Source organism: Nansenia antarctica, assembly GCF_963989245.1.
Source record: "Nansenia antarctica genome assembly, chromosome: 3".
Classification (NCBI taxonomy): domain Eukaryota; kingdom Metazoa; phylum Chordata; class Actinopteri; order Argentiniformes; family Microstomatidae; genus Nansenia; species Nansenia antarctica.
Window position 1 is genome coordinate 27636259 of NC_137688.1, and position 13107 is coordinate 27649365.

Genomic DNA, 13107 nt, shown 5'->3' on the forward strand with positions numbered 1-13107 from the left:
GCGGTACGGAAGTAATTGCAAAAGAAGGCACAGATTCTTTCCTGTGACGTCAGCTCTACACGCGGGAAACAGGCGAGGTCTCATCTCTCTGACAGTAAGGCAGAAAACCTTCTTGTAGCTTTTCTAACTGCGAACTATCTATATTAGACACACGGGTTGCACGTATATATTGTAGAAGACCTTACAATTGAGACAAGTTACATGGTATTGGCTAATAATCAATGTACGACTCCAGTTAGCGAAACAACAAGTCAACTCATCCCATACAGGCTAACAAGCTCCACAAGAGGGTGCGTTCGTCAATTCGCTCTGATAGCGCCGGAGCGCACACTGGGTCCGACGTCCTAGAGCGACCGAATCATTTGACTGGACAAGAGGCATTCCGTGAGTGCTGATCAGATTTCCAGAGCGAATGTACGAACGCACCCTGAGCCAGTGCGAGAGAGCCAGGCAGGGTGCCACAAAGGAAGCCGCTAGCTAGTCTAGTTAGCTAGCTACCGTTTAGCTACTGTTCACCAAAACTGGACGTTGTTTGTGTTCGTAACGAAACTAATACCCAATGCCAACATATAGACTGCTGTTAGCTTGGTGTTTTTGGTGAGGTGAATTAAGTGAAGCTAGTTATGTCTGCTTAGCTTTGCTGGTTAGCTAACATAGCTAGCTAACAGCAGACTCTCAACTGTTGACATTAGCTGTCAAAGTGGCTAACTTCAACTCTTATTCTGCTCCCACTGAACTTCAAACACCATGGGGACGTTCGGCAACCTAGCTAGCTATTTAATGGCCATTGTGTTTTGCAAACCATTCCGTGCCCCCCAAAATCACCCGTTTCACCAAGTGTACTTTTGCTCACAATGCATAGCTCGATTTAAAAGCACAGGATGGTTGGTCGCAGCCACACTTACAACACCAAGCCAATGCTTCATGGCATTGCCACCAGTCCATGTGGGATAGTGGACCAGTAGAGAGACACTTAAGGGAGAAGGGTGGAGAGTTGGGATGCAGGGCTAAGCGGTTGTCTGTCATCGTTAGTGTTGTAGCTGTTATGAATGAATGAATGGTCTTTATTGTCATTAATACAGTACAGGTACCATACAACGAAATTTAGGAGGGGTGGGCTCCCCTGGTGCTAGGAAAGAAATACTAAAAACAAGAAGGGAAAAGAGCTGGTTTACATAAATAAAGGCTATGTACACTATCTACTATACTATACTAGACTACTATACTATACAATAAAACACTGTGCTGTACTCTATGCTATGCTATAAATATCCTAACATTTCCTATCTCTGAACCTTCTGTACATGATCTGACCCATGTCTGCTTATATTCTTAACTCAAGGTCTGTCTGTCTGTCCTCTGTTTTTGTCAGTTGAGCATCACGTCGCGCGGTGGCAGAGATGGGAGACACGCTGGAGTTCAACGAGATCTACCAGGAGATGAAAGGGACCTGGGTCAGTATCTATCGGTGCACCAGTGTACCTACCTACCTACCTGACACCAACCTCTAGTGAAGATCACACAGGGTCCCTCACAAAGACTGTGAGCAGTTACTGAGGGGGACTGTCTTGGATGAATAGAAAAGAAATGGCCTTTTTAAAATTCGAAATGTATCAGGCAACCAAATTCAATTTCCAGCCCTTATCTGATATCCATCATCAGTAGCCACAGTGGTGCCAGTGTGTTCCAAGGCTAGCTAGCAGCCAGCTGGGCAATCTGGCTAATCTTCTAATCCAGCATGGCTTTGTTGACATTCACTTGATATTGTGGAAAACTATAAAGGAGACACTAGTGTTAAATAGCCTCTGTTTACCCAACCGGTTCGAGTAGCTTTTATAAGGTGATTATCATTTTTTCAAAAGCTCTATTCAAATCAATGTGATTGTGTAGTTACAGCGAGCTAGAATTAGTATATTGCCAGCCACCCACTATGTTTGCTAGCCAACTAAAGCACTTTGATGATAAGAAAATCCTGCCCTTGCTATATATATTTATATTTAGATGAAGTATGCTGTGTAGATTAAAATATAGGAGTAGCAAAAAGTAGTACTAGATTAACTGTCTGTGTGTGTGTGTGTGTGTGTGTGTGTGTGTGTGTGTGTGTTTTGTTGTCGATGAGGACAGTAGAGATGTGACCATCTTAGAAGTAAGCTGTGCGTTCGACTGTAATTTAGAGGAGGCATTTCTTTCCAATGTTGTGAAGTACCAACCACTCAAAGATGTAATTGAACAGCTTGGTTACAGATGTAAACTGCTTGGCTTTATATTTGGAAGCCTTGGAAGTGTCCACAGACTAGTGGTCAGGGGTTTGCAGACAGCAGGAATTCCTAAGCCTAAAGCGAAGGCCCTGGCAAAATTCTGCTCAATATCTGCAATAATTGGCAGCCGGCACATATGGAGGAGAAGCTGTTACCTGTACCCTTAGACTCAGACTGAAACACATTGAGCAACCGAGTGTCCTATGCTGATGCAGCTACTAATGTTTGTGTTCAATAATTTTATTGTAAAATGTGAACGCAAATAAAGATACTAAAATGTGTGTGTGTGTGTGTGTGTGTGTGTGTGTGTGTGTTTTCTCCCTGTAGAACGATGGCCGTCTGCGTCTCAGTAAGCAGAATGTGGTGTATAAGACCAGTAAGACAGGGAAGGTGGACAACATCCCTGCTCAGGACCTCACCCTGGCCGTGTGGAGACGTGTGTGTCTGGGCCACGGCATCAAACTCACCACCAGCTCAGGACATGTCTACAAATATGACGGCTTCAGGGATACGGTGTGTGTGTATGTGTGTGTGTAGGAGTTTTTTGAAGGTGTGTGGATACTTTGTTTAGGTTTGTTTTGTGTGTGTGTGTGTGTGTGTGGTGTGTGTGGGGTGTGTGTGTTGTGTGTGTGCGCGCGCGCCTGCGTGCGTGCGTGTCTGCGTGCACATGCTACGTGTGTATAATCCTGCTCTCTCCAGAGGTTAATCAGTGTATTTTTGGAGATGGATCTTTCTGAGAGTGTACGACAGCCCCCGGTGATGTCATTGTTTATTATCCGACACGCTTGTCACCGGAGAAGAATTCGCCAAAGGTTACTGGACGAGCCACTTTGATGTGTTCACGCTCTCTGCAAGCTCTCCTGTTACAGCGGTGCTCCACCACGGCCTAGGCCGCGGCTCAGGAGTTAAACGCTCCACTCCAACACTTCAACTCTGTTGTCTTTTAACCGCTCGTCCGCGGCTCTGATCTGACGCTTTAGTGAAGGAGGGGACAGGAGAGGGAACGGAGGGGAAAGAACGAAATAGAACGGCGACTGGGAGCGCTGTGTGTGTTTGGGACCATTGTTTGGGGAGGAGTGTGTGTATGTATGTGTGCGTGCGTGCGGGAAGAGTGGTGTAAGAGTGGTGTAAGAGTGGTGAAGAGTGGTGGGAGATGTGATCATTGTGGTTGGATAAACGTGAGGCAAGCAACAGCTCTCTGCCAAAGCAGTAATGCAAGATGGAGCACTACACACAGGGAACAAGACTCATGTACATCTACACACACACACACACACACACACACACACACACACACACACAGACAGCTCATGCTCACACACACACCCCAATTGATATACAGTGTCCATTCAGAAATGTATACACACCGACATCTGTACACGCATGCACTTCCACACAAATCATTTGTGTAACCTCACAAATACAGTCACAGATGATTTCAACTTGGCTATTGACAAAGCCAAGGATGGACTCTTACATCCAGCCTGCCCTGAACTCTCTCTCCCTCTCTCTGTCTCTCGCCCTCTCTCTGTCTCTGTCTCTCCTCCCTCTCACACGCACACGCATACATACACACACTAATACCCCCAACACAGGCTCTCACTCTCTCTAATAGCCACAGACAGGCAGATACCCAGGTGCATGCACTCTTTCCCACACAGACTTTTTCCTCTCTCACACACACACACACACACACTCTCTCACACTGTCTTCAACACACATACACATGTGGTAGTAATTGTGTGTGTGTGTGTGTGTGTGTGTGTGTGTGTGTGTGTGCTCTCCAGCTCTAATCGGGCCTGCAGGATAAATAAACAGGCTGATTGTAAGCGGCGGAGGGGGAGAGAGCGGACGGATTACATTCACCTCCAGTGTCCCAGGGGGCTGAGCGGCGGGCGGGGGGATACATTTGCTTTGATTAATTATCCCCTCATCAAGTGGGAGGGCGAGGGAGAGAAGAAAGGCTGTGGTTTTGTTTTGCACAGTGTTGAAGATTGCTTATTAACTCTGCCTCCTCTTTTTTCCCCTCTTTCTCCTTCCCCCTCTCTCTCTCTCTCTGCAGGACTTTGAGAAGATCTCAGACTTCTTCAAGGCAAACTATAAGATGGAGCTGACAGAGAAGGATATGTGTGTGAAAGGCTGGAACTGGGGTACCGCTAAATTCTCTGGTACGACCACACACGCACACACACACACACACACACAGGTCTTCATCACCACCACTGCTATTTGCTGCTATCATTTTACCCGAGCGACACCTCTGTATCATTCCCTTCGCCTCTATCCTGGTGCATTGTGGCCGTTGTGGTTCTTGAACACCCTCATCCTCCACCCCCCCTCCCCCCAGGTCCGTTGTTGTCGTTTGACGTGAACGACAGCTCGGTGTTTGAGATCCCTCTGACCAGCGTGTCCCAGTGCGCCACGGGGAAGAACGAGGTGACGCTGGAGTTCCACCAGGACGACGCCGCCGAGGTCTCCCTGATGGAGGTGCGCTTCTACGTCCCCCCCGGCACCGGAGACGAGGGGCAGGACCCCGTGGAGGTACGCCCTGGCTGCGCTTGGATATCCCCGTCTGAACCCAAGGAACCTCTCTTCCTTCCTTCGCTAGTCGACCCAGAACTATCTGGCAGCCATGAGAAAGACAGTTGATTCCGAGTGGGGCAGTCCCCCATTCAGTCCCCCACACTTTTTATTGATAGAGACAGTATAGATTATGACAGGAAGGATGGGTGAGAGAGAGACAGTATAGATTATGACAGGAAGGATGGGTGAGAGAGAGACAGTATAGATTTTGACAGGAAGGATGGGTGAGAGAGAGAGAGAGAGAGAGAGAAGGGATGACAAGCAGGACATGTCCGCGGCCGGAATCGAACCGGGAACCCTGCAGTTACGTGGTCGACGCTTAACCCGTTACGCCACCTAAGACTGTTTTGAGGAACCCTCTCTTCCTGCCTTCTGCTAGTTGACACCAGAACTATCTGGCAGCCATGATAAAGACTGTTGTAGAACTAATGTCGGTTCTGTAGCACTATTAGTTGTTGTTTTTTACATTAACCATGCACAGATAAACAATATACACAAGCATCATATTAATATAGTTCAGTGATTATTATTACTGTTGAGTGTGGAACGGGACGCGTCTGACGTCATTCAACTGCGCTTGAAGTGTTTCCAGTTGGGCTACTAGGCTACTTGTTTTTAGCTTAGCCTAGCCTTGTGAGGGCTACATTCCTAGTGTAGAAATACGTGTGGTATTGTTTTGTAGGATCTCTTTGTAAAAATGGCAGTGTTTCCATCTCCTGGCTCTATGGTAGTTCCCATGCTGAAAGTGCGTTCAGCTCGTCTTCAGCTGGGAGACTTTCAGGTGAAGCTGAAGAGAGTGGAGGCATACACAGAGGCGTCAGCTAAAGTTGCAGAAAGGTGAAATAGCGATGGATCTAACGCTGCTGGGCAGTGGTCCTCAGGTGTTCCTCAGGTTTTGATGAGTAAAATCATTGGTCCCTGTTTTCCGAGAGTCTTGAGTATGACCTCTGGACAGCTATAGTACAAAATGCGTGCATCACTTTAATGCGTGCGCAGGGTATTAGCTGCATGTTTTTTTTTTCAGTTCTGCATTATTGTTATGTTAGCCTAATTTAAGTACCGGTATTCAGAAGGAGAAATTCAAAAGGATTAATACTAGAACAAATTAGATTTTTCACTGTTAAAGTTTTTTTTTTTTTTGCGTTTAAGATATGAAGTGTTTTCTTGCCGATGATCCATGGCTGACTTTGGGAATGTCGGCACACATCGAAAAATTGATTATTCGCTCAAACCACCCACTGATTATTCGACCGTGAAAAATGTTAGTTATGCACATCCCTACTCCGTACTGGATGTATTCATGGTCTTCCACTGGCCTAGAACAAGCTCTCTACTTGTCCTCCGCACAGTCAGTACAGTCACCTAGGTGTGTTATTCATTTACGCCACTAGACAGAGCTATCACTAGACAGAGCTATCACTAGACAGAGCTATCACTAGACAGAGCTATCACTCATTTTCAGAAAATTAGTTTTTCTGGATAGCAGACCACCGACTCAGCATATGTTTGTGTGTGTGTCTACTATAAATATACACACACAGTACTGTAAATATACACACACACACACTGCACACATTCGTCATTTGTATTTGTCATAAAGGCTGTTTGTGTGTGTGTGTGTGTGTGTGCGTGCGTGCGTGCGTGCGTGTGTGTGTGTGTGTGTGTGTGTGTGTGTGTGTGTGTGTGTGTGTGTGTGCGTGTGTGTGTGCGCGCGCGTGTGCCCCCAGGCGTTTTCTCAGAACGTGCTGTCTCAGGCAGATGTGATCCAGGCTACGGGAGACGCTGTGTGTGTCTTCAAAGAGCTGCAGTGTCTCACGCCCAGGGGCAGGTAACTGCAGCAGCTTCCTGTTGACTCTCCACACCACAGGGCCCGAGGCAACACATACCGGGCTTCACACACCTACCTCCCCCTCCCCGCCATCACACACTCACCTCCCCCCCCTCCCCGCCTGCAGTGGTGCCCCAAACCCCTTTCACCAACGTACCCTAGACACACTCTCACTAGTCCTACCGCTGTTCCTACTCTGTCTCTGCCTCTCTTTCATTGTCTTTCACTCACTCTCTCTCTCTCTCTCACTCACTCTTTCACTCACTCTTTCACTCTCTCATTCACTCTCTCTCTCACTCTCTCTCTCACTCTTCTCTTTCACTCTCTCTCTCACTCTTTCTTTCACTCTCTCTCTCACTCACTCTTCTCTTTCACTCTCTCTCACTCTTCTCTCTCTCTCATTCACTCTCTCACTCTCTCTCTTCTCTTTCACTCTCTCTCACTCTCCCTCTCTCCCTCCCTCTCACTCTCTCTCTTCTCTTTCACTCTCTCATTCACTCTTCTCTTTCACTCTCTCTCTCTCTCTCTCTTTCTTTCACTCTCTCATTCACTCTTCTCTTTCACTCTCTCTCTCTCTCTCTCTCTTTCTTTCACTCTCTCACTCACTCTTCTCTTTCACTCTCACTCTCCCTCTCCCTCTCTCTCTCTCTCTCCTCCTCCAGGTATGACATACGTATCTACCCGGCCTTCCTGCACCTCCATGGTAAGACGTTTGACTACAAGATCCCCTACACCACCGTGCTGCGGCTGTTCCTGCTGCCTCATAAGGACCAGAGGCAGATGTTCTTTGTGGTAGGTTGGGGGGGGCGCGCCTGCTGTAAATGCTGCTATGATTAACCCTGGCCTTCACCTTTGATGAGTAACTATTTTTGGGATAATCTCTCCATCATCCCTTCCCCCCCCCCCTCTCTCTGTCGTCCCTTTCCTTCTTTGTTTTTTTTTCTCCTGTTCTTGAACTCTTAACTCTCTCTTTCTCTATTAATCTCTCCCTCTCCCCCTTTCTCTCTCTCTCTCTCTAGATCAGTCTGGACCCCCCCATTAAACAAGGCCAGACGCGTTATCACTTTCTCATCCTGCTCTTCTCCAAAGAAGAGGACCTCAGCCTGACCCTGAACATGAGCGAGTGAGTGTGAGAATAAACAAGAGTAGCTCATCACATATAAGGTAGCTAGTGTCTGACATATGTTTCACTCTTCCTCTATCCTGATCTCTCTCTCCCCCTCCCCCCTCTCTCTCTCTCTGTTTCTCCCTCCCTCCCTTGTTCTTTCTCTCCCTCTCTCTCTCTCCTTCCCTCCCTCCCTTGTTCTTTCTCTCTCCCTCTCTCTCCCTCCCTCCATCTCTCTCCCTCTCCCTCCCTCTCTCTCTCTGTTTCTCTCTCTCTTTCTCCCTCCCTCTCTCTCTCTGTTTCTCTCTCTCTCTCTCTCTCTGTCTCCCTCCGCAGGGAGGATGTGGAGAAGCGTTACGAGGGGAAGCTCAGTAAGAACATGTCTGGGTCTGTATATGAGATGGTCAGCAGGGTCATGAAGGCTCTGGTCAACAGGAAGATCACCGTGCCCGGGAACTTTACAGGGTACACACGCACATGCACACGCACACGCCATTCTACACGGTGTGAAATATTCTAATTTTCCTACTCCGCTGACACAGATTTCTCCTCCATATCTGTTCCCTGGTTCCTCCATCCCCAATCTTTCTCTCTTGTCCTCCTCTCTCGCTCTCTCTCTCTCTCTCTCTCTCTATCCCTCCCTCCCTCCCTCCCTCCCTGCAGTCACTCTGGGGCTCAGTGTATCACCTGCTCCTACAAGGCCTCCTCAGGCCTGCTCTACCCTCTGGAGAGGGGCTTCATCTACGTACACAAGCCCCCCGTCCACCTGCGCTTCGAGGAGATCTCCTGTGTTAACTTCGCCAGAGGGACGACCACCACGCGCTCCTTCGACTTCGAGGTCGAGACCAAGCAAGGCTCACAGTACACCTTTAGCAGCATAGAGAGGTGTGGATGCACAGGACACACACACACACACACACACACACTAATCGACATCTGTGTCTCTAATTCTTTGCTAAGAGAATCCTTTTTGTCTTTGTTTCTCTCTCTCTCTCTCTCTCTCTCTCTCTCTCTCTCTCTCTATCTCTCTCTCTCTCACACACTCAGAGAAGAATATGGAAAGTTGTTTGATTTTGTAAACGCCAAGAAACTCAACATTAAGAACAGAGGATTCAAAGAGGTAAGCTGTTTTGCGACGGAACCGCAATTCTCTTAAAACATTTCCAAATATGATTCGTTCAGTATCAGTTGACGTCTTAACGGATGAACATTGACGTGTGTCGCCTTCTCCCTGTCTGTCTGCTGTGTCCCCCTGAAGAAGAAGGTTGGTATGGTTACGGGCCTGTTGGGAGTGTTGGCTTGATTTTTGGTTTGGTGTGATTTCTGCTTGCAGTACGTGTGTGTACACTGTGTGTGTGTGTGTGTGTGTGTGTGTGTGTGTGTGTGTGTGCGCGTGTAGGCCTGTGTGGTGGGCATTGGGGCTCGTCCAATAATCCCGGTCATGATGGTTGATTGGCGAGAATGAACCAAATGAACGGTTTACTAATCTGTCTATCAACAAAAAAAAAGAATTAATCGTGTGTGAGAGATGTTTGAGAGAGTGCATAGACCGTGTGTCTGTTTCTCTGTGTGGTCTTGACTAATGCATCACCCCGAGGGTTTGCAGTGTGGTTAACGTTGAAAGACATCCTTTAGTCCTAATACAGGAAGTTCATATTTCTTGGGGGGGGTTCCCACAATGCTCTCTGGTAATATAAACAACGTACCCCCACTCTGTCCATCGACATCCTACTCCATAGTCCTGGTTGGGTGTTGCCTCGGTTACAACGTCCCATAGAGTTCACCTTAAAGGTCAACAAGAACAAATGGTCTTTTCCCCCGGGGGGGGGGGGGGGGGGGTTGGGCTGGTGGATCTGAGGAGGAGGACGGGCTGGTTACAGTGGAGACTAGAGCTTCTGATGCAGAGAATGGAACCCAGCACACGTTTGAGTCCACTCCTGTTCCTGATACCGTTGTTCATTCCAGTCCGTGCATTCCAGGGTTCGACATTAACGCCGTTTTACTTGTCCGGAGCAAGTAAAACTTTCGCCGGGTTTGTTTGCGCGAGCCCGACGACGCTGCTAGATCCCGGATATTTTTTACCTGTGTGCAGGAAGAACAACAGACGGCGCAGGCGCCAGACTAGACTAGATGATCGTGAGTGAAGATATTATCAAAGCGTACGCGCCTGTCGATCACCCGTACGCTTTGATAATATCTTCACTCTCGATCATCTAGTCTGGTCTCGCGCCTGCGCCGTCTGTTGTTCTTCCTTGCTCCGGACAAGTAAAACGGTGTTAATGTCGAGCCCTGCATTCCAATGAGCCCGTCCTCTGAATGTCCACCTCCACCAGCCTCCACTGCTGTCCTCCGTTTCCCCGTGTTTGGTGGCTTCTCTTCCAATCCTCTCCATTTGTCTCCTGGGCTTTGGCCTCTTCTGTCTATTTCCAGCAGTGTTCCGTGAAGGAGGTAAGAAAAGGGAGCCGTTTCTGCTCGTGTGAACACAGGAGGTCCTTTTCCTGCTGGGCTTTAATCTAACGGACAGAGGAATACGTTGGCTCTAAGAACTGATACAGGGTCAGATGTCATTTGTTGTTTGTTTTTTCCCGATAAGGGATTCTGACACAAGTCTGATCCTGGATGTCTACCCAGTTAAAGTGACCTCTAGCGTTCACGGCTGCTGAGAAAAGGCTTTCAGAAAGAGAGAGGTGAAGGAAGGCATTGTCGGTTAGTGTGTTTTTGTTTAACCCTCCTTCCTGTTGCAGGGCATGAAGGGTAAAGACGACAAGATGAGCGACTCTGACGAGGACCAGCATGACGCCTACCTGGAGAGGATGAAGGCCGAGGGCAAGATCAGGGAGGAGGGCAACGACTCAGAAGACTCGGATGGAGAGACGGGTGAGTGGCAGCACGCTCAGCCAATCAGAGGGAGAGACAGGTGAGCGGCAGCACGCTCAGCCAATCAGAGGGAGAGACGGGTGAGTGGCAGCACACTCAGCCAATCAGAGGGAGAGACGGGTGAGCGGCAGCACGCTAAGCCAATCAGAGGGAGAGACGGGTGAGCGGCAGCACGCTCAGCCAATCAGAGGGAGAGACGGGTGAGCGGCAGCACGCTCAGCCAATCAGAGGGAGAGACGGGTGAGCGGCAGCACGCGCGGCCAGTCGGATAGCCTTTCTCAAAGGTTTTGTTAGTCCTAAGGCAGTCCTTTCAGTTTCCTTATAGAAAGGTTGTGGCCTGGGGTGGTCCAGCACCGTGGTCTACAGTGCTCACATATTATGCCCATGTCGGCATGGGTTAGAATCCAGCCCATGCCCTGCTGACATGCCCTCTCTCCCTTCTCCTCCTTACTTTCCTGTCTGTCTTCACTATATCTGTCCAATAAAATGAAAAATATGACTGGGACTGCCGCACTCAGAACACATTTTATAAAACGTTTCCTAAAAAAAGGTTTTGGGATAGCTGTGTGTGTCAGCCAGGTGCTGCCGCCAACAACATCTCGGTCGACTCGACTTCACCAACGACTAGAAACATTTGAACTTAAAAAGATTTTACCACTCACTGGCTAGCCAACCGGCTTGCTCGCATGACAGTTTAGCTGAAACCCAAGCTAACACACTCATTAGTCGGATTGTAAACACAATACAGCTAGCTAGATAAAGCTGGGTGATTTAAATGTGACGGTAGCTTCATCGGAGCCGTGACTCGAGAGTGGCAGCGGTGCCACAAGTGGAATGCTGCCGTTACCTCAGAAATCGCTAGTCAACTTGGGGAGCGGAGGGAGTTAGTGTTCGGTCGTATTCACACTGTATCAGTCAACTGAGGGAAACAAGGGGTTAGTGGACTCACTGGGGTCAGCTCTAGTGTCGGTGGTCAGCCATCATTTGATGTTTTCTCTCTCTCTCTCTCTCTCTCTCTCCCTCTAGATGAGTCTTTCAACCCCGGAGAAGAGAGTGACGTCGCAGAAGAGTGAGTTTAGCCGTTTTCTCACCTCTCTTATCTATGGCATTTATCCGGGTTCCCACGGGTCCTTGAAATCCTTGAAAGTTTGTGAATTTGAGAAAAAGGAATCAAGGCCTTAAAAGTTTTTGAAAATAGACATGGGTCATTGAAAGTGTTTGAATTCCTCTCTCTCTTTCTCTCAAAACATTTTATATATATATTCCGAAATGTTTTTTACGTAATTACAGTACCGTAGATAAGTCTCTGTATTGCTTCACTTTACACATATTTCACAATATTGTTTAGCTGTGCTGTGGTAGAGAAGGCTAGGGTTCACACGTTCACAAGCCTCTCTTTTTAATTGTTGTCTGTGAGCGGATAGTTCCTTATTATATAAACTCATCTAGATCCGTCTCAAACTATGCCGTGTTGGGTCCTTGAATATGAGGGAATTGAGTCTTGAAAGTCCTTGAAAGGTGGTTGAATGTGATGTTTCAGAAGGTGTGGGGACCCTGATTTATCTATGATGATTGTCCTCACTTACTACTGCTGCCGCCCCCCTGCAGGTACGACAGCAACGCGTCGGGGAGCGACAGCAGCGGTGAAGGAGGGGAGAGTGGTGATGATGACGGCCATAAGAAGAAACCTGCCAAGAAGGCCAAAGTGGTGAAGGAGAAGAAAGAAAGGAAGCCACGCAGAGAGGTGAGAGAGAAGGGATGGAGATATAACACTGTAGGAGAGAGAAGGGATAGAGCCATAACACTGTAGGAGAGAGAAGGGATAGAGCCATAACACTGTAGGAGAGAGAAGGGATAGAGACATAACACTGTAGGAGAGAGAAGGGATAGAGACATAACACTGTAGGAGAGAGAAGGGATAGAGACATAACACTGTAGGAGAGAGAAGGGAAGGATAGAGACAACACTGTAGGAGAGGAGGGATAGAGACATAACACTGTAGGAGAGAGGAGGGGGGAGAGACATAACACTGTAGGAGAGAGGAGGGGGGAGAGAAGGGATAGAGACATAACACCGTAGGGGAGGAGGGGGGAGAGAAGGGATAGAGACATAACACTGTAGGAGAGAGGAGGGGGGAGAGAAGGGATAGAGACATAACACCGTAGGGGAGGAGGGGGGAGAGAAGGGATAGAGACATAACACTGTAGGGGAGAGGAGGGAGGGGGAGGGAGGAGGAAAAGGAAGGTATAGAGTACTGAAGTGTGTCGTCACTTCTCGGTCCACACAAACTTTCCACATTAAGTTTCTCTTTGGGTTTTTCCGAGCAATCATTATAAATGTTGTGTTCAACTAATGCAATTTCCCGGATTGTTAATCTGTCCGGTATCTTCAAAATGTGCCAGCTGAAACAATAAAAAAAATAGATCCCACAATCTCTCCAGGGCAAAATAATGAAC

At 48.1% G+C, this 13107-nt stretch overlaps 1 protein-coding gene across 1 annotated transcript in view; it reads left to right on the top strand.

Annotated features, from left to right (window-relative positions):
- Window positions 1-1378: 1378 nt before the first annotated feature.
- Window positions 1379-13107, top strand: part of ssrp1a (structure specific recognition protein 1a) — a 16710-nt gene continuing 4981 nt past the window's right edge. Inside the window, exons 1-13 of the mRNA XM_080525225.1 lie at window positions 1379-1454; window positions 2586-2771; window positions 4321-4426; window positions 4606-4799; window positions 6569-6669; window positions 7332-7461; window positions 7689-7792; window positions 8111-8239; window positions 8438-8659; window positions 8822-8894; window positions 10519-10651; window positions 11678-11720; window positions 12260-12395. Of these exons, the coding sequence (XP_080381351.1) occupies window positions 1401-1454; window positions 2586-2771; window positions 4321-4426; window positions 4606-4799; window positions 6569-6669; window positions 7332-7461; window positions 7689-7792; window positions 8111-8239; window positions 8438-8659; window positions 8822-8894; window positions 10519-10651; window positions 11678-11720; window positions 12260-12395 (1611 nt within the window). The 5' untranslated portion in view covers window positions 1379-1400. The remainder of the gene's footprint in view (window positions 1455-2585; window positions 2772-4320; window positions 4427-4605; window positions 4800-6568; window positions 6670-7331; window positions 7462-7688; window positions 7793-8110; window positions 8240-8437; window positions 8660-8821; window positions 8895-10518; window positions 10652-11677; window positions 11721-12259; window positions 12396-13107) is intronic.